The sequence below is a fragment of the Dermacentor albipictus genome, chromosome 2 (genome assembly GCF_038994185.2).
Source record: "Dermacentor albipictus isolate Rhodes 1998 colony chromosome 2, USDA_Dalb.pri_finalv2, whole genome shotgun sequence".
Taxonomy (NCBI): Eukaryota; Metazoa; Arthropoda; class Arachnida; order Ixodida; family Ixodidae; genus Dermacentor; species Dermacentor albipictus.
Window position 1 is genome coordinate 135,591,764 of NC_091822.1, and position 23,319 is coordinate 135,615,082.

Below are 23,319 nucleotides of genomic sequence, written 5' to 3' on the forward strand. Positions count from 1 at the left end.
CATTGCCTTGAAATATTTTCCAAATTAAATCCTCGGAAGGGCTAACGCAACCGAGCGATAACGTTTTGGAATTCCGCGTCTCCGCATTCGGTCGCTATATGCACCGTCGCTTCTTCGCGGCGTATACCTTGTCTCGACTGTCCGACGGAGTAGAGCGCCGCCAGGTCCGGCCTGACGTTCGTCGCGTTGATGAGCACTCCGGTCATGGCCTCGTAGTCGTGGTACTTGAACGGCACCCGCAGCCACTGGCTTCGTCCGTACGGGGCGCCCAACGCGCCGGAGGCCAGGCACGACAGCAGCACCGCCGCTCCGAACCAATGCACGGCCATGCGCAGCCCGGCAACGGGCTGCCTTCCACACTGTAGCCGTGGCGATGCCATCGCCCGAGGTGCCGGGTCTCTCTGGAGGCACCGCTGCTGTCGGCAAGCTCGTTGCCGAAGTGCTTATCTCGGCAGCATGAGTGTGGCCGGAGTACTCCTCCCGTCAGGAAAGCCCCTGCGAACGGCAAGGAAAGCAAATGTCCTGCTTATAATCACTTTTCTTAGAAACAACGTTCGTGTCGTCCTGTTGGTGCCGTGTTTGCACGCCTGCCTTTCAGTAACAGAAATGTAATTCCAGTTAGAGGTTAAGGATAGGGGACATCTCAGCCCGCGAACTCAGTGACGGCTTTCTTTGAAATGCGCTGCTGCTGAAACAACCCCGTGGGATGTCGACGTTGAAACCGATTCCATAGTTTCGGTTATTCGCGCACCGCATGACGAGGCTCACGTTCCGGCGTAGACGCAGCCCGGCACAGCCGAAAAGATGTGTTTTTCCACCGACATGCGCGGCACAGCATCCACTGCGGTTTTGTCTGTTTGAGTGGCGTTTGCCTGAGTATATTTCTTGAAAAGCTGAAAACATCGAACCGCTTGAAAGCACTTTATTCGTGCCTATTCTTCTTATTTATTTATTAGTTCATTTATTTTTCATGCCGCACGTTTACTGAATTTAATGTCGATTGAAGAAACAAAAAAGAAAAGTTCAAAAAGCCGGAATTCCGCAATATAGATTTCGAGGCCCTTCCATTTTTGCTGCTCGTGCACGTCCCGAACGCCTGTCGACCACCACGACGGGAAGGTACATTATGAACAAGCTCGGCATAAGGTACCACAACCGGCACGGCCAGAAAAATCCCCAACGAAATCAGAGACACCGTCACGGTGGCAAACATCCCAAGAAACGTGCACCCCGTTTACAACCGAGGTAGAAGAAAGGCAAGAGCCGAGGCTCTGCTCCGTTCATTCGGCAAGGAGAGAAACGCGTGCTTTGTCGACGTGGCCGAATATCCGAACGGCCAAAAATACACCGCCCTAGTCATAGACACAAAGTCCAAAATCAGAACCACATGCAGTGTATACGCCAAACACTCGGAAATAGCGGTGGAAGTAGCGATCGCGTTGGCCCTCACAGAACAGGAATGCGAAGTCGTACTAAACGACTCGCAAACGGCAGTAAAGAATTACGCCAAAGGTAGAATTTCCAAGGAAGCCCTGTCCATTCTGGCCAAAGCGGGCAGATCGAAAACCGCGAGCTCGAGGGTCGTGTTGCCCGCGCACGTCACCACGGAAGGCGACGCGTTCCCAAACCTAAGCGAGACGGCGCACCGGACGGTGCGAGACATGACCCGTCGCGCCGAACAGGGCAATGCCTCTCACACGATAGCGAACACTCCTCGCGCAGAACGGGACAGGCTCACCAGATACAACGACATAACCAGTGCATATCTAAACGCCAGAAGTATATACCCACCGCCGAGTCCCAAACTGAACAGGAGGCAGGCCGTCGCCTAGAGACAACTCCAGATGAACACCTTCCCTAATCCATCCGTCTAAAACGTATCTTCCCAGATAAGCATCAGGACGACACGTGCAAACTGCACCAGGAAGGACCAGCAACACTCGAACACATGCTGTGGGGGTGCAACGTAGTTATAGGAAGGATAGCAGTTGCTCCGGAGAGCCTGCTGTCGAGGTGGGCCACAGCTCTGCGCAACTCAGACCTCGGAATCCAGACGTGGGCAGTCCAGCAAGCCCGTGATGCGGCGCTAAGGCAGGGCATTGACGTCCCCCGTGGGAGACATGAGCCCGGGCCGCGTTAAACCTTGCCGGACGTACAAGAAAGTTGTATCCATCCATCCATACACGTCATGACTGGGGCAGGACATCATTGGGGTGCCGCACTAATGGTGTCCGTAATTGACAAGTGCTCCACAAATAAATGAAGTGGCAACTTACGCGCGTAGTTTGCTCTTGCCTGCTGAAGGATCTCTTCAGAACAAATGCGAACCGTGACGTCGCGCTTGCAAGCATTCTAGTCTACTCCTTTCAGGCGCTCCACCCACTGCGCGTCATTAGCTGCCGAGAAATGAATGCCGAGGTCGGTCATGGACGCATTAGCAATTCCTTCTGATTAGAGTGAACCATGCCGCGCGGCTGTTAGTATAGTGAAACGGCGGCCAGCAATGCTCAGAATATTGAAGCGCTCTTTTATTATTGAGGCACCAACCTCGTTTGAATATAGGAGACTATCACTTCCGCAGCGCGTTCTATGTAGAAGAGCCACTGGCGCCGTCTCGCTCATATGGCGAGCGCAATCTCCTAACTCAAGTTTTATTATCGTTCTCCATGCGCTCAGGGATGCGTATGCGCACTACGTGGCGCCTCACGCTCCAATTCTTGTCCGCAAACTGGAGGACACTTGCCTGGGATTCGATTTTATCGCTCCCAACGCGGCTCTTTGTCCTCGCTTAAAGGATTTCTGCGCAAGCTTTGGCTCGAAGCATGCCCACTGTAGGTGCGATAGAGCGGTTGCGCTATCATCTTGCAGTATTTATCACAGGCCTAAGAGAAGAAAAAAAATTGAATAATTTTGAGATTAGGGCAACGCAATCACGCGCTGCGTGCTGCTCCAACTTCGCTGTTTATACAAATGAGGGCGTTGTTGTGCTATTACCACAAGCCCGGATTCCGAATCTGCAGGATGCGGAATCTATCCTGCGAGCGCCCTAATTCTCCCTTCACCAGTCAAGATGCTGAGCCGTCAGGCAGCGGGGTCCTGCGGGAGAAGCCTCGACGAGCCGCATGTTTGGACGTGCCAGCGTGTGCCAGACAGCCCGGCGCCGCACCTCCCTTTGCCTGGAGGTCACCGCGCGCGCGAACTTTGAAACGGGTGGCCAGCGCGGTCGCTGGTTGGACTCCTCGGACGACCGTCGTGTGCTGACTTTGTATTGGGCCGTTTGCGTGACAATGGTTCCTCGGGGATTATAAAAGAAGCGACGCGCCACCTCGAAAACGGGATCCGCCGACCCCACCGGGAGAGAGTGTCGCTCCCGACTGGGGTGAGATGTGTCACGCGTTTTCGCCGGACGTCGTCGTGCGAGAACAGTCGCGTTTGTTGTGAGCACTCGGCCCCAGTGCCGACCCCGTTCATGTCCTGTATGATAACCTGTATATAATGTATAAAGTCCCTTTTGTTATTCTCATCGACGCCAGGCTCGGAGTCTTCGCTACCAACGCTCTGTCACGAAACGGGTGACGAGCGCTACGAGACCACAAAGGCGTAATCGTGGTGCAGCGGTACAAGTTCGTAACACCTGGCGGCACCGGTTGGATGTCGTAACACTGGTGGCACCGGTGCGAAGTTCGTAACACTGGATGGCAGCTACGGGATTGACCGGCATCAGCTACCTCGGCGCGGTGAGTGCCTGAAGTTTACCTCAAAAACCAGACTTTCTCTGACACAGGTTATAGTAGCTTAGGGAAGGATTTGGTGTTGCATTGTGATAACCTTGTGTGTTTCAAGCCTAGTAAGAGTGTTTTGAAAACCAGGGGATGCTGAGGGGGTAAACAGGGCAGTGTGTGAAATACTTGCATATGTCTTACTAGTAGTGTTATAGTAGCGTACGGCAGGTATATTCAAAAAGGGTAAACAGCAGGAGGACAGTGTGAACGATGGAGAAGTACAAGGTGAAGGAACTTCTCGAAATTTGTGAGGAGTTGGGCATTGAGTTGGGCTCAACCAAAAGAAAGAATGCGATCCTTGAGGTCATGAGGACTGGGGACGTAACGGCTGAGGAAGCCGCTGAGGCCTGGGCGGATATCAAGGAACGTCGGGAAAGGGAGGAGAAGGAACGTTGCGAGCAGGAAAGGAGAGAAAAGGAACGCCGCGAGGAGGAAAAGCAGGAAAGGAGAGAAAAGGAACTTCGCGAGGAGGAAAAGGAGGAAAGGAGAGAGAGGGAGCGACGTGAGCACGAGCTTAAAATGAAAGAGTTGGAGATCCGAAATAACTCGCCGGCGCCTAGTCTCACTTCTAATGTTCCAAGAATACGCGATCAACTTCCACCCTTTGTCGTCGGAGAGGATATGGCCAAATACCTCGTGAAATTTGAGCACGTGTGCGAACGGAATAGCATTGAGCGATCCCTTTGGGCACAGAATCTGTTAGCGTTGCTTCCTGGGGAGGCATCAGACGTAATAACTTGCTTATCGAAAGAGGCGTTCGAGAGCTACAGTGATGTGAAGGAAGCGCTACTGCGGAAGTACAAATTGTCGCCCGAAGCTTTCCGGCAGAGGTTCCGGTATGCAAAAAAGGGTAAGGAGTCGAATGTTGACTTCGCGTTTCGTCTAAAAGCCGACCTGGTGGAATGGCTGAAGGGCGAAGAGGTTTACGACGACCGCGACAAAATTGTCGAATGCATCGCGTTGGAGCAGTTCTACCGTTGCATTGATGAGGATGTCCGGCTCTGGCTGCAAGATAGGTTAAAGGAGGTTAAGCTAAACAAGGCAGCAGAGTTAGCGGAAGAGTATTACACCCGCCGCAGCTTGCACAGCAAGGCAGTGCGCGTAGAAAAAGCTGATAGAAGAGATGGGTTTTCCGGGAAGTCCGACGAACGGAAGCAAATCACGCGTCGCGAGTTTCGGAAAGATGAGTCTCTTACCAAAGAAACTGTAAGGGAAGGACAGAATGCATCTCAGAATGCTAACGATGGTCCCAAGCAGCGAAACGATACGATGCGTTCTTTTGAAAAACGGAAGCCGTTAACTTGCTACAATTGCAAAAAGCAAGGGCACATCGCAGCGAGCTGCCCAGAGAAAATTGCTTTTGCGACAATACGGGAAACTAACAAAAACATACGTCTATTGGAGCCCTATGTGCAGGAAATTAAGGTAAACGGCAAGAAGTGCCGAGCACTGCGGGACTCTGCAGCAACTATGGACGTTGTTCACCCGTCTTTCGTCTCCTCGAGTGATTTTACGGGAGAGTGCGTTAGGATACGGCAAGTGGCCGAGAAGGAGAGTGTCTGTTTACCGATCGCAACGGTTATCATTGAAGGAGAATTTGGGAAACTTAACACCGAAGCCGCTGTGTCAGCCGCCCTCCCGGAGCAATTTTCCTGCCTCTTCTCAAATAGCTCGGAGCAGCTGCTGAGGGATCAGGGCAAATCATTCTTTGCCGACGTGGCGTACATGGCCCCCACGCCATCCAAAGCGCGTCCGCTGTCGAGGGAACTTGACTTAGCGTCGGTGAGCGAAAGGCGGTGCGGCACACGGACCGATCACGGTAACTTGAGTGGCGAGCAGTCACGGGAGAGGCAGAGCTCGGAGGCTGGCCTAGACGAGCGGGTCCTGGAAGTGAGTGGGAGTGACGCGTACAGTGCTAGCCGCGATATAGACGCGACGCCGCAATTAGGCGACGCGGGCTCCACACTCGCTCCGGTTTCCGCCAGCCGGCAGGAGCAGGCTGCAGTTGAAAGAGAAAGTCTGATTCGCGAGCAACAGGAAGACTGTTCATTAGCCGATCTGAGGAAGAGCGTCAAACGGGGAGTGAAAAAAAAGAGGGTTTCATTTGGCAAGGAATCTGGCTTATTGTACCGCCGCTACACGGATAAGCAGGGTCGCAAATATAAGCAGCTTCGGATTCCGCGAAAATATCGCCGGGAAAAATGAATGACCTCATTTGCTTCCTCAGAAGTATGTTTTCGGTCCAAGTGATTTCAAGGGGACCATTCTATTTGTCATTATTATTGCTGATTATTAATTGTTTCTATTTTCTTGCGTTGTTAATTTGAAAACTGGTTGTTTGAGCCTTGTGTACTAGATCGTACACCTGCCTCCTGTTGCAGCGGGAGCAAAAAGAGGGATAGCAATTTAGTTAGGTTGATTTGAATTATGGCCTTGTCTGGTGTTTGACGGGAGGCAGAGGGCACTTGTTCGTGTTGGGTGTTGCCTTTTGCCGGTCGGTTTTGCAAGCTGCAGAACGACCAAGCGGGACCAGTGGCGAAAAGCAAGGTCTTAGGAACGACCCGAGCGGAGCTGGTCAAGGTGCCTTGGCGACGACGCGGTGAGCAGAGCTCCTGTCCTGGCGAGTCGGACCTGGGCACGTGAAGTTACCTGGCGTCCCGACACTGGACGTGAACTTGGACGAGCCTGACGAACGTGCGCGCCCGGCATCCGAGCCACGTGGAGGCAGCTCGTCTTCCCGGCGCCTTATCTGAGGGCGGGGATGCTGTTGTGCCATTACCACAAGCCCGGATTCCGAATCTGCAGGATGCGGAATCTATCCTGCGAGCGCCCTAATTCTCCCTTCACCAGTCAAGATGCTGAGCCGTCAGGCAGCGGGGTCCTGCGGGAGAAGCCTCGACGAGCCGCATGTTTGGACGTGCCAGCGTGTGCCAGACAGCCCGGCGCCGCACCTCCCTTTGCCTGGAGGTCACCGCGCGCGCGAACTTTGAAACGGGTGGCCAGCGCGGTCGCTGGTTGGACTCCTCGGACGACCGTCGTGTGCTGACTTTGTATTGGGCCGTTTGCGTGACAATGGTTCCTCGGGGATTATAAAAGAAGCGACGCGCCACCTCGAAAACGGGATCCGCCGACCCCACCGGGAGAGAGTGTCGCTCCCGACTGGGGTGAGATGTGTCACGCGTTTTCGCCGGACGTCGTCGTGCGAGAACAGTCGCGTTTGTTGTGAGCACTCGGCCCCAGTGCCGAGCCCGTTCATGTCCTGTATGATAACCTGTATATAATGTATAAAGTCCCTTTTGTTATTCTCATCGACGCCAGGCTCGGAGTCTTCGCTACCAACGCTCTGTCACGAAACGGGTGACGAGCGCTACGAGACCACAAAGGCGTAATCGTGGTGCAGCGGTACAAGTTCGTAACACCTGGCGGCACCGGTTGGATGTCGTAACACTGGTGGCACCGGTGCGAAGTTCGTAACAGCGTTCCACTCGCGTGTGCGCGCTGCAAGATCAACGGCGTGCTGTCGCCGGCTTGTTTTTCTTGGGGCATCCTGCTTTGCCTGCGCGTGGCCTCCCGGTGGGGGGTGTCGTTTCGATGTGCTCCCACGGGTCGCTCGCTTCGCCCATTTACGATTATCGTCTGATAGGCTGAGAAAAACCTTGAGGTGTCACTGTTTCGTGGTGATATATAAATCGGTCTCGACAAAACTTGGCTGCGGGCATGGCCAGACTTCAGATTCACACAGAGCGTACGGTACACTATAGTAGATATCAAGCAATCTCTCTCTCTCTCTCCCTGTCTGTCTGTCTGTCTGTCTGTCTGTCTGTCTGTCTGTCTGTCTGTCTGTCTGTCTGTCTGTCTGTCTGTCTGTCTGTCTGTCTGTCTGTCTGTCCGTCTGTCCGTCCGTCCGTCCGTCTGTCCGTCTGTCCGTCCGTCCGTCCGCCCGTCCGTCCGTCCGTCCGTCCGTCCGTCCGTCCGTCCGTCTGTCTGTCTGTCTGTCTGTCTGTCTGTCTGTCTGTCTGTCTGTCTGTCTGTCTGTCTGTCTGTCTGTCTGTCTGTCTGTCTGTCTGTCTGTCTGTCTGTCTGTCTGTCTGTCTGTCTGTCTGTCTGTCTGTCTGTCTGTCTGTCTGTCTGTCTGTCTGTCTGTCTGTCTGTCTGTCTGTCTGTCTTGATTTTACGTTTAATTGAAAATAGTTTTTCATAGACTCCAACCCCTCAGTGAATATCCGATGTATACGTTGCATTCAACAACATTTTTTCTTCTTCTTATTGCATACGGGCACTTCTTCTTAAATACAGGTTAAGCTTTGCTGACTGTACGAACTGGTCAAGAACGGTCAAGTCCTTGAAAAACATACGTAAGGTTTGTCGCCGGACACCTACCTTGGTTCCCCTCAATCGAGCGAACTTTTTTTTTTCATTCATTTTTCGACTATCATATGAGACCTCAACAGTTATTGTGCCTCCTCTTCCTCTGGCAAAATAAGCTATAGCAAATAATGGAAGTTGTGACAGAGCAATATAATCATGTTCCGGAACATTCAAGGACATCAGGCGAAAAGCTCTGGCAGCTCTAGTCCAGGCGGTTATTGAAACTAACACCATTGGTTTTCGGACTACCGCGATGTAGACTGCTCTCATGAGCAACAGCAGTTCATAACATCTCACTCACTTCCAGGCTGTAGTCGCACAATGTGCAACGAGCATGCCGATTAAGTTTCTCGGTCTGCTGATAAGAAAAGTGTGCACTAATTCAGTCCGCTATTAAAGAAAGAAAATATGCAGCAATAAATCTTCGCGTGCCCGCTCGTGATGCGACACAGTTCTTGTAGAACACACCGAGCCACCGATAAATTTGTCTGCATCATCTCGACCCTCTCTGACTTCGTCTCCCATCTGAACTATTCAAAGCCGAGACAACCGTTGTTTACCTATAATGTGGCTTGTTGTATACTTTCTCAAAATATTTCACTTGCCGCAACAAAATGGACGCTGGTGGTGTCTGTGACGATTGCCAGGCTGTTTTGGCTGAGTGGTACGACGTTGAAGAGCACATGGAAGAATATGGGCTTATCCGTGAGGAGCATTAGACAGGCCATTTATGCTTGTAGCTATATAGTTTCGAAATCGAGCTGTACGGTCGTGTCCGCTTACCTGAAATGCTGAAAAGGTGTACTTTTGTTACAGCTCACTTCAACCGTGGTCAAGGAAGCTTCCGTGCACTCTGCAGATGTGCTTTCGTACTTTGCAGAAAGAAAAAAATTTTTTATCTTTAATGACGTCTACCACTTCCGTAGTTCGACATCAGTGCGCTATTCCTAACCGCTGTGAAACTTGAGCGCCGTTTGGCGTGCTCTGCTACAAGTGTCACTGACCAATACTTTGCTTGAAATGAGAGTCGATGTCACTGAATGGAAGAGAGAGCAGATGGAATAACTTCAGTTTGCTATAGCAGCGGCGGGCATGTGTTCTGTATTAACATTTCTGCGAACTATTAATATTCCCTTACGCTACCAGACGCCATTGTTTCACTAGACGCACTGTGGCGGGCTTCAGACCCTACGCCGCACTTGATAATTGGCGCGTGGGTGGAGCAATTGCCGGCAAATTTTTGAAAGGCTAGGGCTACTTGCAGCAAGCGACGCTCCTGCTGTACAGTGTGGCCCATGCAATGTTCGGGTGAACGCGTGATTAAGCGCACGCACGAGCACAGTTTCCGCTGGGCCACGAGAAGCACATGGACCTACAACAGAAGACATGCGGCAGGCTATTCTAACCAATCTCTACGCGTCTGCGCAAAGCATAGATATGGACTCCGTTGGTAGAGGACGGTCCACCCCTAGAGAGTTTGGGCTACACACTCCGTGTGGTCCCTTATATTGTAGACCGCACCACGCGCTATTCTAATGAACAGCTATGAAAACGAGTATCACGGGCCATTTCGAGAAAACCTCGTAATATACGTTTTATTTGTGCGGAGTTCACTTCACACCTCTCTTGTCGTTCGCAGTCACATGGTTGTCGCGAAAAGGAGAAAAAAAAGAAGACAGGCTTGCGTGGACGGGAACCGCACAATGTAACATTTACCTTTATTCCAAACGGGCCAAAAATATATCAACACAAAGTCGACGCTCATAAGCCATCATACAGTGTGTGTGTTAGATCACGTTCTAGAATATGTATTTCCCCAACCACCTGCTAATCCTTTTTCTAGCTGAAAAAAGCATTATCATAACATATTAGTTTCCGCCTTCCATCCGAACTCATGAATTTCATTTTGTATACGTTTGTGTGTCTCATCGCGTATAAAATTATTTCTTCCAGTAAGTGTTCGTGATGTGCCCTTCCTGTCCGTACCTGATTTCGATTCTTTAACTTTATTCGTTCCCCCGCTCTGTAAGCTAAGTATATAGCGAAAAGGACATACCACCAAGGCCGAGCCTCAGCCCTTCCCCATCGTCCGCAGTGCTTTGACTGGGCACTTTTCTTCTTTCCCAGCCAGCTCACGAGACGCAGACCCGCGAGACTTCCTACGATTTCTGATGTCTCCTTATTATTTTCTCGGCTGCATTTACCGTGGGTAAATCTTCTATCTGCTCAAGAGATTAATGAACTCGCCACCGCAGAAAACCGCTATACGGAGAGAAAAAGAAGAAAAAAAAAGGGGGGGGAACGTCGGATGCCCGACGCGTAAGCGCTAATCGGCAAGGCGCGCGCACCTCCCACTGCGAGTCCCTGCGCGTATGCGAGCAGCGGCTTCACTCTTGTGCATCGCGCATCACAGTGGGGGGCATCTCTGACCCACGCGTTTCCCGACCCCTGCGCAGAGCACCGGCTGTCTGACACCGATTCACGTGGCGCCGTGCTCTCAATATCAATACCCACGAGGATTGCTTTTTTTTTTCTTTTCTACTATGCAGACTGGATGTTGACTTCTCCTTTCCTTTTAATTTGTATTCTCTACTTTGACATAATGAGCCTACACAGCATAGCACGTAGGTGACACGGACTAAGCAAGAACGATAGCAAAAAAAATGTTATGGGATAAGAACAGAGCTGCATTACATGCAAAATTTTACCACTGCGTCAATTTATCGACAGGTGCTGCAGTAGCTGGCTAGTTCTTGCAGAACTCAGCCCTCCTTTTTTTCTGAATAATAGAGCCTTTCTTCGTGGCTACTGCCACACAAACAAACCACGTGATCTCATACCAATGCTACAGCCACAGCTGCCTCGATGGCGGTCAGCACGAGACCCACGCATTTCCCGCTGGCCACAGCGTAGTGCCAGACCTTGTCCGCAAGGACACTCTCGCAATAACGCGCGAGCCCTTTCGCATCCCCCGTTATGAATACCCGAAGAAAATCAGTAGCCGCTCGGCCGTGTGTCCGGTCATGCAATCCCGTACTATGCATTGGCATCGAACTCAGCGGTCGCAATTATATCCGCGCGAAGCTTTCTCTCGCGTGGATAAACATCCGCCCGAGTCACGAACACGCACACGCACGCACACGCGGCAGACTCCCCAAATGCCATCGGTTCCAGGTCCTCAATTCAGCACGCCCATGACCGCGCCGCGGCCAATGCGGAGCAAGCGATTACTGGGCGCGAACCATGTCCAAATGCATATACTGAGAAAACGAGAGAATGAGAGAGAGAGAGAGAGAGAGAGCGTACGTCATTCAGGGTCTTGCTTCGTATATGTACCGCTCCGATCAACGAGTGCTGGACCGGACATAACGGGCTTCCTGTATTAAATGCCCCCCACGTTCTCGCCGCAGTGACGCCAGACAGCGTCCGCCGGCGACGCGGGCGTCACGCAAATGTTTCGCAGGGTTTCTCCGCGGCGCCGTAATAAAGGCCGGCGCTCCCCGTTCGCTTGCCAGGTTGAGCGCGCCGCAGTCGGCTCACGTTTGCCGGCGAGGGTGTCCAGCCGATTCTGCCTCAGCGGCGGGGGCCGTCGGCGAGCTACTTATCTTCATTTGGGAAGCCAACGGAGAGGCAAAATAGGGGACTAAGAGAACGGCGCGCGCGACTATTTGCCGTGTCGACAAGCTGGCTGGCGGTGAACGACTACGACGACAACGACGACGCCGTGCCATTGTTCGTCGGTTCAACTTGGCGGTGCATCCTTCTGTGCCAACACCAACTCTTCCTCCTCCTCCTATAGCACATCTATAACACATTGTTTCTTCTCTGCGAGTACAACGCTTAGCGAGCGTTTGAGACCCTCGTCGAGGGCGGACAATGAATGTGCGGCGAGAAGGGTGGCCTCAAGGAAAGAGAAAGAGTGCGTGTGTGTGAGTGCTCGCTGTCTGATGGTGCCGGCGACGGCCTTGCTCGGAAGAACTGCGCTTGCAAGTACCAGTGACGCTTGGCACTCTTGAGAAACGCCCCGCGCCGAAGGCTATGTGCGCATAAGCGGCGTGCTTGCGCTCCGTGCGGTGACTTCACTTTTCGGCCTGCCCCGTTATTTCTCTCAGACGACGACGAACTGCGTTCGTGAGCTGAATCTGCTGGCACGTCCCAGACGGAGAGAGAGAGAGAGAAAGAGAGAACGCGCACGCTGGAATGAAAGTCGTATGCGAGATTAGAACCAAGCATTGATATGTTAGCGAGCACCCCTCGCATATACTTACCTACGCTATAGCCATACTTTTTTTGAATTACTCGGTTTTACTGAATGCAGATGGAATCTGTGCAATATTGTATTTGTTGATTTGAGAGAGGAGAATAACGTTACATACTGCAACTCAGTGCCGGCCCTTTACCTCCCATCTGGTGCAGCTCGTCGCCTTATCACCCAACATTTAAGCGTATGGTTCATTAGGCGGTTCTCATTGGCGCTCGCAGCACTTGTCAACGTCTGTGAAGTCGTTTTTTTTTGTATATCCACAATATGGTTTTTGCTGAATAAAGGCTGTCTTTTCTGCAGAATTGTGATAAAATCCTTGAGTTGCAGAGGGCCATTCAATGTAAATATGCGATATTCTCTTTATAATTGCGAAGTTAAGTAATTCAACACCAATCGATCTAAAGGTTCGTTGCTTCGGAACAATGGCGCCGCGCAAAGTGCACAAAACAGAAGAAAAACAATGTTAGCGAAATGCAGAGCGGGGCCAATTTCATCGACAACGCTAAATGGGGCAAATCAGTTACATCAGATAGTAGAGCGACCGCCCTCGAACGGCGTTGGTCCTGGGTTCGCTCCCCGGGCCAGGAAGAAGTTTTCTATAAGTGCGAAGCTTCCCTTTTTGAGAAACCGGGATGGGTCTTCTTCGTAGTTGGGTGCTGTTGTCGGATGGATGGCAATTTTTTATTTTATGAAACTTCTTCCACGTTGCGCATTTTGGCAAAACTATACACTATACACTACACTTGAACGTTCCGCTATTTATGTATGTATTCATTAAACCAGGACTAATGTGCATAATCAATAGCAGCTGGATATTATTTTACGTCTCTGGAGTACTAATAATAATAATATTTGGGGTTTTACGTGCCAAAACCACTTTCTGATTATGAGGCACGCCGTAGCGGAGGACTCCGGAAATTTTGACCACCTGGGGTTCTTTAACGTGCACCTAAATCTAAGCACACGGGTGTTTTCGCACTTCGCCCCCATCGAAATGCGGCCGCCGTGGCCGGGATTCGATTCCGCGACCTCGTGCTCAGCAGCTCAACACCATATCCACTGAGCAACCACGGCGGGTAATGGAGTACTAAGCCGGGAGAAATACATACTAAAGAGTATACAGTCGGGTGCCCTATTACGTATTATATATATCTGTATTATGCATCCGCGTGCGATCTCTTGCTACCATGCGCGACTTGTTTCCGGACACACGCGCGCTTCAGAGTATATGATATCTACGACGGAAGTGATTGTATGCACGTGATCGCAAAAGAACGGGTGGACAAGGAAAATGACTTCCTACAATTTCCCGTCTTCTTTTTTTACCTGCAAGAAAGTTGCAGCGACGGAATGCTCGAAGGGGTGATTTTACTGCGTCCTGCACTGCGTGCTACACAGTAGTGCACGAAACCAAGGCGCCGCTTCGCGAGGCATTCCGCATTCGGTAAACGGGCCGAGGCGCCCATTGTGCATGCAGCGCGAGTCTGCGGCGACTAGATCAGATGCGTCGCTGCCGCAGCGTGGAGGAAAATGAGCTGCCGAGACAAGAAACGAGGGTGGAAGGAGAGCGTGAATGAAGAAAGAAAAGAACAGCAATAAAGAAAATCTCGAAATAAAAGAGAGTCTGAAGGCACAGAATCCGGGATCCTTGAGAGCCCCCAGCGGTCGGTGCCTCCGCCGTAGGGTGAAATCTGAATTTCCGTGTGCCGTGTAGATGGATGGCCGTAGGTTTAATCAAGTATTTCAAGGTATATATATGTTTTTAATTGGCGAGTAGTGCCGTTTTCCAACTTCCGCGATATGAATCACGGAGATTTATATTTATTGCTTTTTTTGGACGCTGTTGTGGTGGTTGAGCTGGCACACGAGGATCCACTGCCGCAGAATTCGTGTTATTCGTAGGTGCCTTTGAGGATCACTGTTTTAAGACAAATTAAATAGTACATGCCCGACCAATAAATTTTGAAAAACACGGATTGTATCTACATGCAGTAAGGTTACAGGGCTGCATTTACTCAGCAGGTGTCGCTAAAGGTACTTTCGGGTGTCTTTTATATTTACGGGCGTGCAATTTTCTCTGGTCTCACCGAGCAGCTGGTAGGCACCCACAGGGGGCACCTTAGGGTCGATGGCTTTCTCAGAATGCGATCGGGCGTATCGCCACTGTTTAAATCAAAGATAATTTGTATAAGCGCGCCACATCCAATTAGGTCAACTCGTTTCCCCGAAGTCACGGCAGATACAACTCTCCTTCAATATCGGCGTTTCTCGGAAACTGTCAGCTGCAGTACGGATTTTGTGAACGGATCACGCACTGAATTCTTAGGTTGTCCCCGGCTGTGCGAAGAGAAATGAGTTGTAATAATTGTTAAATACGCTAAATTATCCCCTCGAATCACACCTACAATTGTGCGCTTGCAACTCTTTGCGCAGCTCTTGCCTTAAATAGACTGGATGGCAGGCCATTTACGGAAGCGAAGATCTTGGGAGCCTGGCCTCACAGTTCATTGGCCCAGAAAGCAGTTCGAGCGCTTTTTCGCTACCTGAGGGCAACAGACTTGAGTGCCCGACTATAGACATCCTACACCTAAGTTCTCTCTCTCTCCCTCTTTCACTCCCCATTCCCCTCCCCACGTGTATGGTAGCAAACTGGACTCAGTCTGGTTAACCTCCCTGCCTTTCCGTCTTCCCTTCTCTTTCTCTCTCTCTCTCTTGTACGAATATTCGAAGCGATGAACCAATCAAAATAAATCGCTCATTTTTCAGAGTTCACATACGTAGCGCTCACTGTGTTTTCCAGCGTTCCCGTAGTCATTCACGTTGGCGTCAGTAAAAAAAAATAAAAAAAAAGATTACGACGGCTTCCTTCGATTTACTTCACTCGGTGCTTTCCGGACCTTTAGTTCACTGGATCATGGAATCTTCGCCATGTATTATGAAAAGACCCGCACAAGGACGAAGGAGCACACACATTTACGCTCCTTCGTTTTCGCGCGGCTCTTATCGTAATAATAACCGCAGTTTTCGTGGTGCCGTAGGAACTAGCCCCGTTGTTAACTTTGCTCAGTATACTCAGCGGAATTCTAATTGCTGCATTCCTTCGGATTATATTAACACCGTATAGATACTAGAAAGAGATCGGACGCCTCAACGACGCAAACTCCGAAGCTACGAGCGAATCGCGAAACATGTATAAGAATGAATTTTCCAACGCGGCAGAACGCAATGGGGCGAAGACATCGGGCATCGACGCTCCCTTCTGCTTTTACATTCGTCCCACTTTCGGGTTAACGTAAAACGAACTGTATGTGTGTTTTCGACGCTACCGGATTAAACCGCCCTTCGGAGCCGGTCTACCCTCCCTACACAGCCGTCTCTTGTTCCAGTTCTTGTACAGCTTGTCGGCCTGGGTTCTCCTCGCCAAGGATCTGTCTGGTTCCCTTCTTTCCTGGTTGCACGGCTCCTGAGGATTGAGCGTGCACTTGCCGGGCGAGGAAAAAAGAAGAAAGAGAAAAGTGAAAACAATAACAAGAGACGCGATTCGAGACAGATATACCACGGAGGCACACCGCCCTCACGCCGAGGAGAAATCCTTCGTGCCAAGCAAAAGAGCTCTGATCTTCCGCGTCTTAGCACCGGAAGGCCGCGATGGTGGTTCGGTACAGAAGGAGAGAGATTAGAGGGGGGGCGCCACACCTGGCTTTTAGATGAGGGGCCTCGATGCCTGCATCATTGGCTCACAAACGTGCTCTCGATGAATTGGGGACGTCTCATATCCGCTTGCAAGCCGTGTTCTCGGCGCGTGCGTTCTTATCTTTCGGAAAGAAAAGACGAAGACCGTGCCTCGCCTTGGCCGAGTGCGTTACGCGAACGCACTGTAACAGTGCTGCAGGTCTCGGTTGGCGATCGCTTTTGCTTCTCACCGGCTAGTCGTCTGGTCTGTCTCGAGGCTGTCTTCGTTGTTGGCAGGCACGTACCCAGGGGGGGGGGGGGGGGGGGGGGGGGGGCCGGGCCCCCCCGGGCCCTCCCCGAAATCAAGTGGCATACCCCCCCCCCCCTCCCTCCCCACTCACGCCACCACTCCTCACACATTCCTAAAGCGCCGCCAGATTAATGTTGAGACTTGGCACCTGTTCATAGGTCAGCCTTATGCTGCCTCTTTCACTCCTTTTAGATGGCGGTAGTTATCGGCATTTCTTGTAATGTGAAGGACAGTTTTCTCATAGATTCCGCACCCACGCGATTAACTCGAGATGCGCTCAGTTGTCACCATCTATTGAACCGTCACGCACATAGCTGTTGCTTTTGTTAGTTCCACCTTCTTTGTTTAGGCTGATCCTGGGACCAGGAGAGGGATGCGGCTGTTACTCAGCTGGTCTGTACTTTCATGGAACGAGTTGCGGCCGGAGAAAACACCAATTGCGTTTAACTTTTCCCTTTGTTTCATTATTTCCTTGAGTTACGGCTCGCCGCGATGCTGGCAGATGCCCGGAACCATATGCACGTGATATGGGTTAGATAAGGTGGGAAATAAAATGATGTGAAAGAGCGTCCATCATGAAACCCTGCAATAACCCTTAAACCCATAAGCAAGATGACTGTCCCCAGTTACCTCGTCTGTTTTTCCTTAATTATATAGCACTTTTCGTGCAAAATTGGCAACCAGAAACAAAAATCGCAAAGAGTTGAGAAGTTAAGCGATCTACTAAGGAAGAGAGCCAACGCAACAACCAAACTGCAAGCAAAAGCGAATAATACAAATGTTAACCGTTGTTTATGAGAATATTTATGGATCAACATCTTTTTATTTAAAAAGGAAGTAGAGAAAACGCCGCCGGAAGTGGAGAATAATTACTTACTTTGAATGGCGCTTCTACAGTTATAGGTCGAACCGCCTCACGTAGCCACTTCTCTGCTGTGCTTATGTGGGTGTTTTTCTAATCTTTCTCGGTGAGCGCAGTACGTCTAGAATCGCAGAGTCCTGCGCTCTACGCGGTTGTATGGGACTGGCGGCCGCACAGCGCTACGCAATTCGCGGAACTATCAAAACTGATCCACATGGGGAAAATAACTGATATTCGAAACTATAACATGTGAAAGACTGAAGAAGCCGTCGAACGCAGCCTGAAATCAGTAAAAAAGAAACCTGGCATAGGACAAACCATGATGTATGCACTAAAAGATAAGAGGGATAATATCATAAGCAATCTCGAAGATACAGTAAAAGCAGCGGAAAAATTCTAAGCTGACCTGTATACAGTACCCAGAGGAGTCACGATACCTCACTTAGAAAGAGTAAGGAACAGGATACAGAAACTCTCCTATAACTAGCGATGAGGCCAGAAGGGCGCTGCAAGACATGAAACGATGAAGAGCGGGAGGAGAAGGTGGAATAACAGTCCATTTAATCAAAGATGGAGGACACATAATGCTTAGAAAACTGGCGGCTCCTTATACGAAGTGTATATCGACTGCAAGGGTCCCAGAAAACTGGAAGAATGCCGACATTATACTAATCCACAAAAAAGGAGACGTTAAAGAATTGAAAAATTATAGGACCATTAGCTTGCTGCCAGTATTATATAAGATATTTACCAAAATATTCTCCAATAGAATAAGGGCAACACTGGATTTTGTCAACCAAGGGAACAGGCTGGCTTCAGGAAGAGATACCTTACAATGGATCACATCCATGTCATCAATCAGATTATCGCGAAATCTGCAAAGTACAATAAGCCTCTCTGTGTGGCTTATATAGATTACGAAAATGCATTTGATTCAGTGGAGATACCAGCAGTCTAGAGGCACTACGTAATCAAGGACTACAGAACGCTTACGTAAAAAGCTTGAAAAATATTGTTACATGCATGTGGTATTTGTTTGTTTGAACGAGGTGCCTGGGCGCCATCACTCCAGAAACGGGGAGGAAGACCAAACTGGGCTCGCGCTGTGAATCTAACCGGTCAGCGCTGCAACCGTTGTTGTAAATATAATCTGTAAATAGTTTCTCGTCTTACTGGCTCGTCCTTCGTGTAAGAATATATACAGAGGTTCTACAGCTACCTTAATTCCACACAAGAAAAGCAGGGAGATACTTATAGGGAAATGGGTCAGACAGGGAGACACAATTTCTCCAAAGCTATTCACTGCGTGCTTAGAAGAAGTCAAGCTGTTAAACTGGGAAGGCTTAGGAGTAAAGATCGACGGCAAATATCTCAGCAACCTTCGGTCTGCCGATGACATTGTTCTATTCAACAACAATACAGACGAGTTACAACAAATGATTGGAGACCTCAACAGAGAGAGTGTAAGAGTGGGGTTGAATATTAATATGCAGGAGATGACGATAATGATAAATAGCCGGGCAAAGGAACAAGAGATCAGGATCGCCAGTCGGCCACTAGAGACTGTGAAGGAGTACGTTTACCTAGGTCAATTAATCACAAGGAACCCTGATCATGAGAAGGAAATTCACAGAAGAATAAAAATAGGTTGGATCGCATACGGCAGACATTGCCAGCTCCTGACTGGAAGCTTACTATTATTATTGAAAAGTAAGGTGTGCAATCAGTGCATTTTGCCAGTGCTGACATATGGGGCAGAGACTTGAGAACGACTTAAGGACCGCGCAAAGAGTGACCGAACGAAGATTGCTAGGCATAACGTTAAGAGAGAGAAAGAGAGCGGTTTGGATCAGAGAGCGAACGGGTATAGACGATATTCTAATTGACATCAAGAGGAGAAAATGTAGCTGGGCAGGTCATGTAATGCGCTGGTTAGATAACCGTTGGACCATTAGGGTTACAGAATGGGTATCAAGAGAAGGAAAACGCAATCGAGGACGGCAAGACACTATGTGGAGCGATGAAATTAGGATATTCGCGGGCGCTAGTTGGAATCGGTTGGCGCAGGACAGGGGTAAATGGAGATCGCAGGGAGAGGCCTTCGTCCTGCAGTGGACATAAAACATGATGATGATGATGATGATGATGGTGATGATGATGATGATGATAATGATGATGATGGTGAAGGTGGTGGGCCCCCCCCCCCCCCCGAAAAAAAAATCCTGGGTACGTGCCTGGTTGTTGGTTTAAGTTTTCGGGTAGCTGCCTTGGCACCAGTGTTACGCTTACTGGAACAGGAATAGGGCGTTTCAGGAGCCGTATTTCATTGGCTTTCTTCTTTTCGTTCTTCCGTTGAGGCGCCACGAATAGAAAGACGTCAGCGCTGTTGTTCTTTCATCGCTTTTTTCTTCTTGAAAAGAAAAAACATGAAAAAGGAACGAAAGTACGATCTCAAAGCTCGAAGTTAGAGTATACTTGTAGATGGAGCCCTCTCTTGATGAAAAGCGGCAGGGGTGAACGCCTCAATCCCTTCGCACTTGCAGACTTCTTTATATACCATCCTCTATGAATGTTAGCGCATAATTTTATTGCTTAATTGAAGTTAATGTCGGCGCTATTTGCGCAAGCATGGCACTTCGCAAGAACCGTTCAGCGTGGCTTCATGCATATGTTGGTCCCGACCTCGCGATCGACATTACTTTTCACTTTCGAAGAGAACGAGACGGGCGGCTGTCAGCTGAGTTTAACGTTGCCTTTTTACAGCAGCGTATGCAAAACAGCGCCCATCTTCAGTAACTCATACGACGTATGGTGCACGGTTCGAGGCAGAGCTAATTTTTTATTGTGATAGCTGCCATGCCTACTACACGACGGTGTTTTGGCGTCTGTCGCCAAGAGTAATTAGCGTATTTTCTCGGCAAGATCACTATATTTATCATAAAATACCCTTAGCACTCCGCACCAGACGTTTTGATCCAGAGTTCCAGGGGCTACGCCGGATGGCCCAAGTTTGGCAAAGTTCGGCATCTCCGCGAGCTCTGGTGACGCAGTCAGATAAATGAGCTAATGGTGCCTAGACTCGAAATCCAACCGTCGGCATTCCTTTGTTTTTCATTGGCTTATCTAGACTAACTCTTGGGTTATCATCACTTGGGCGTTACCTCCTGGACGGCCGAAAAAGAGCCACATGGTCAAATCGTCGGTGCCTTCTTTAATTTGTGTACCGTACGTCCCACCCACCCGGAGCATTACCAGTGCAAGTAAGTTACAGAAAAAGAAATGTTATCTTTTAACCCATAAGAAAGAACGGAAAAGGTTGGTGTCAGAATGAGCCACGTTTAATTCCGCACTTTACATTCGACGGTGGATAGACAGATAATTTCCGAAATAGCAGACACGCTCGTGACGCCCCCTCTGCCCCCCCCCCCAAGAAAAAAACGTGACAAGAGGCTTGCGCCGAGTGCATACATATAGATAGCGGGACAGTCGGCGTATAGTGATATTGCGCTGATAACAATAAGCGGCGCTGGCACGTAACATCGCCAAGTCGTATGTGCTCGAAACGAGAGAGCGGCATTCACAGGGTGCGCTTGTGATGGCATACCTGGCTTGATCTCGACGTGTTATTGTCTGCTGCTTGTTATTGTCTGCTCCTTGGTAAACCTTTGTTTACCAACTGCCCTCGATCAAATTCAGGCGAGCGAGAAACCCGGGGCAACCCCCCCTCCCCAAGCAGCCCAGAAAGTGTGAACCTTCGCGCTGTTGGGCCGTTGTATAGTACCGTCGTCGCGCCGTCGTGCTACCGCAGTGGTCTTACCGTCGTGCCATCGTCGTGCCGTTCTTACGTCATCGTTGTACTGTCGTGGTGCAATCCTCGTCAGCATGCCGTCATAATCGTATTTGTCATTTTATCATCTCCGTGTAGCTTTCCTCTTTCGAGCCCTCTTCCCAGCTATGCGTGGCACTTTAAGCTTTTAAGTTTAGCGACGTGCCTCCACAATTTATTTTCCTCAATCTAAAACTCGTTTGGTTAGAAGAGAAGAATTCTACCGTTCTTCTTTTCTCTGCAGAGCGGCTGTCATAAAACATTCATCGGTAACGTGTCGTTGCAGGTTTCTTTTCGCTGAAAAGAAAAACGATGGGTGGGGTAAGAAGTATATAACGAGTGTATATAAAGGCCTCGAGAAGCGTCCCGTCTGTGTCGATGAGGAAAAAAAAAATGCCTAAGCGATTGGTACCATCGGTAAAAGAAGTATACAGGGGATGGGCGTGGCGGTTTATTGAAAACCGTTCGTCGACTCCCACGGTGTACTGAATAGCAACGCGTAATGTCGCTTAAAGCAAGCAATCGCGCGTGATGGATCTCACCTTGGGGCGAAGCATTGCGGCCTTCCAAGCGAACGCACGCGCATTCCGAAGGCGGCATAGGAGAGCGAGGTTCCCACCGTGGGCGAATCGTCATCCGAGCGCGAAAGAGAGCGGAGATCGAATGGTGCACTTTTGTACGAGCGCAGCTCTCAGTGGGTTCATTATACATGCAAAGTTTTCAGATAAGATAAGCTCTCCGTAAGCAAACTAAGTGACGAGAACCATTGCAGTGGCGCCGCCGCCTTCGGAGCTTTCGCGTTTTCTCTCGGCCTTCGCGAGAGAAAACGCGCAAAATCGTTGACAACGATGAGCATATCATTTGTCTTTCCCTTCGTTCCTCTGTGTCGCGGCTTAAAAGTAATCGAAGTAAAACGGAATCTCAGTGGCTGCGAAGCGCAGCCACTGCGCTCGAACGAGTCGGGGAAGAAAGAAAATGGCCGCATGCACATATATAGCTCAAGTGCACCGAGCCCCTTTGTGCAGGCAAAGCGACGCTCCCTGCCTTTGTGGCCTTCAGCGGCCATCGAAGTGGCCTTCGGTCTCTCCGATGTTCTCGTTCTCACCGCCTGCAGTATAAGCTCAGCCATCGGCACGCCTATTCGCCTTCCCGCGCCCGTTTTTGTTTTCTGTATTTAGGGTGCATGATCCGGCCAGCGCAATTACGCGTTATTACTTTAACTTGAAACTAACCGCGGCGGGCTCGAAGACTCGGAATCGAGCCGCATAAACAGGCGCCAGAACGGATCAGATTGTTTGTTATTCAACCGCAGCACTTGCGGGCAACGCACTCGTTCTTTCTTTCCGCCGATGAAGGAGGGGCTTTTCCGTTGTGGTGGGGCGGGGAAATCTGGCAGACTCAGTCGCTCCTATGGAGTGACCTCGATGAGATCTGGAGATGTCTAAAACGAGCACGTCGAAAACGTATAGTCGCTCAGACAGCTCCTGGCTCACTGTATAAATAACGTGTTTCGCGTTAATCGTGTGGGAAGTCAGACGATATTTCTTTTTTCTTAGAGCCGGAAGCGTAGAAGTCGCACACTCCCTGAAACTTGCTCATGAATATGCGCAGTTTGCTCAAATTCATCAGCTCAATTCGACGAGTGCGAACGTAGTTCAGTTTAAACGCTTATGCGCGACGCCTACTCGGTGGCCTTTTGGCGTATACACAGAAAGCGCATATTTCTTTCTTTATTTTTCTTCGTCTTGCTAGTTTCTTTGCTCTTGCCACGGCACACACAGCGTACGGATAATAACTCTATAGCGGAAATTGTATCACAACAGGTGTTAGCCCATTAATTGTTTCTCCCGCCTTACTGCTTGCTCAACGTAACTTTTGCACGTCGTGGGTTCTGGTGTAACACATAACGAAATGAAGCATGAGAACGTGAACTTATATTATATATATATATATATATATATATATATATATATATATATATATATATATATATATATATATATATATATATATATATATATATATATATATATATATATTATCACGTAGTAGAAGCGACAGCAGTAAAACTGTGAATGGCGAGACTAACTCTTTATAGGGCGAACTTGTGCCCACAAAGGCAAGTTACGCTCAAAGCACAGCGATAGCGGCGAACACGGTTGGCGAGTCGGGCCAAGCGCGCCGGCTTTTATATAAACATCAGTCGTCGAATGTTCCAGCATAATCGCTGGCGCC

The 23,319-nt window shown here is 49.8% G+C and overlaps 1 protein-coding gene across 2 annotated transcripts in view; it reads right to left on the reverse strand.

Annotated features, from left to right (window-relative positions):
- Nucleotides 1-23,319, reverse strand: part of LOC135918223 (uncharacterized) — a 93,443-nt gene that overhangs the window by 23,188 nt on the left and 46,936 nt on the right. The window contains exons 1-2 of one of the 2 annotated variants that reach the window (XM_065451911.1): nt 2,277-2,404; nt 128-495 (exon numbers count right to left, since the gene is read on the reverse strand). In XM_065451911.1, the coding sequence (XP_065307983.1) occupies nt 128-380 (253 nt within the window). In that variant the 5' untranslated portion in view covers nt 381-495; nt 2,277-2,404. Of the gene's footprint in view, nt 1-127; nt 496-2,276; nt 2,405-23,319 lie in introns of those variants that run through there. The other variant, XM_065451909.2, reaches the window with a different exon arrangement.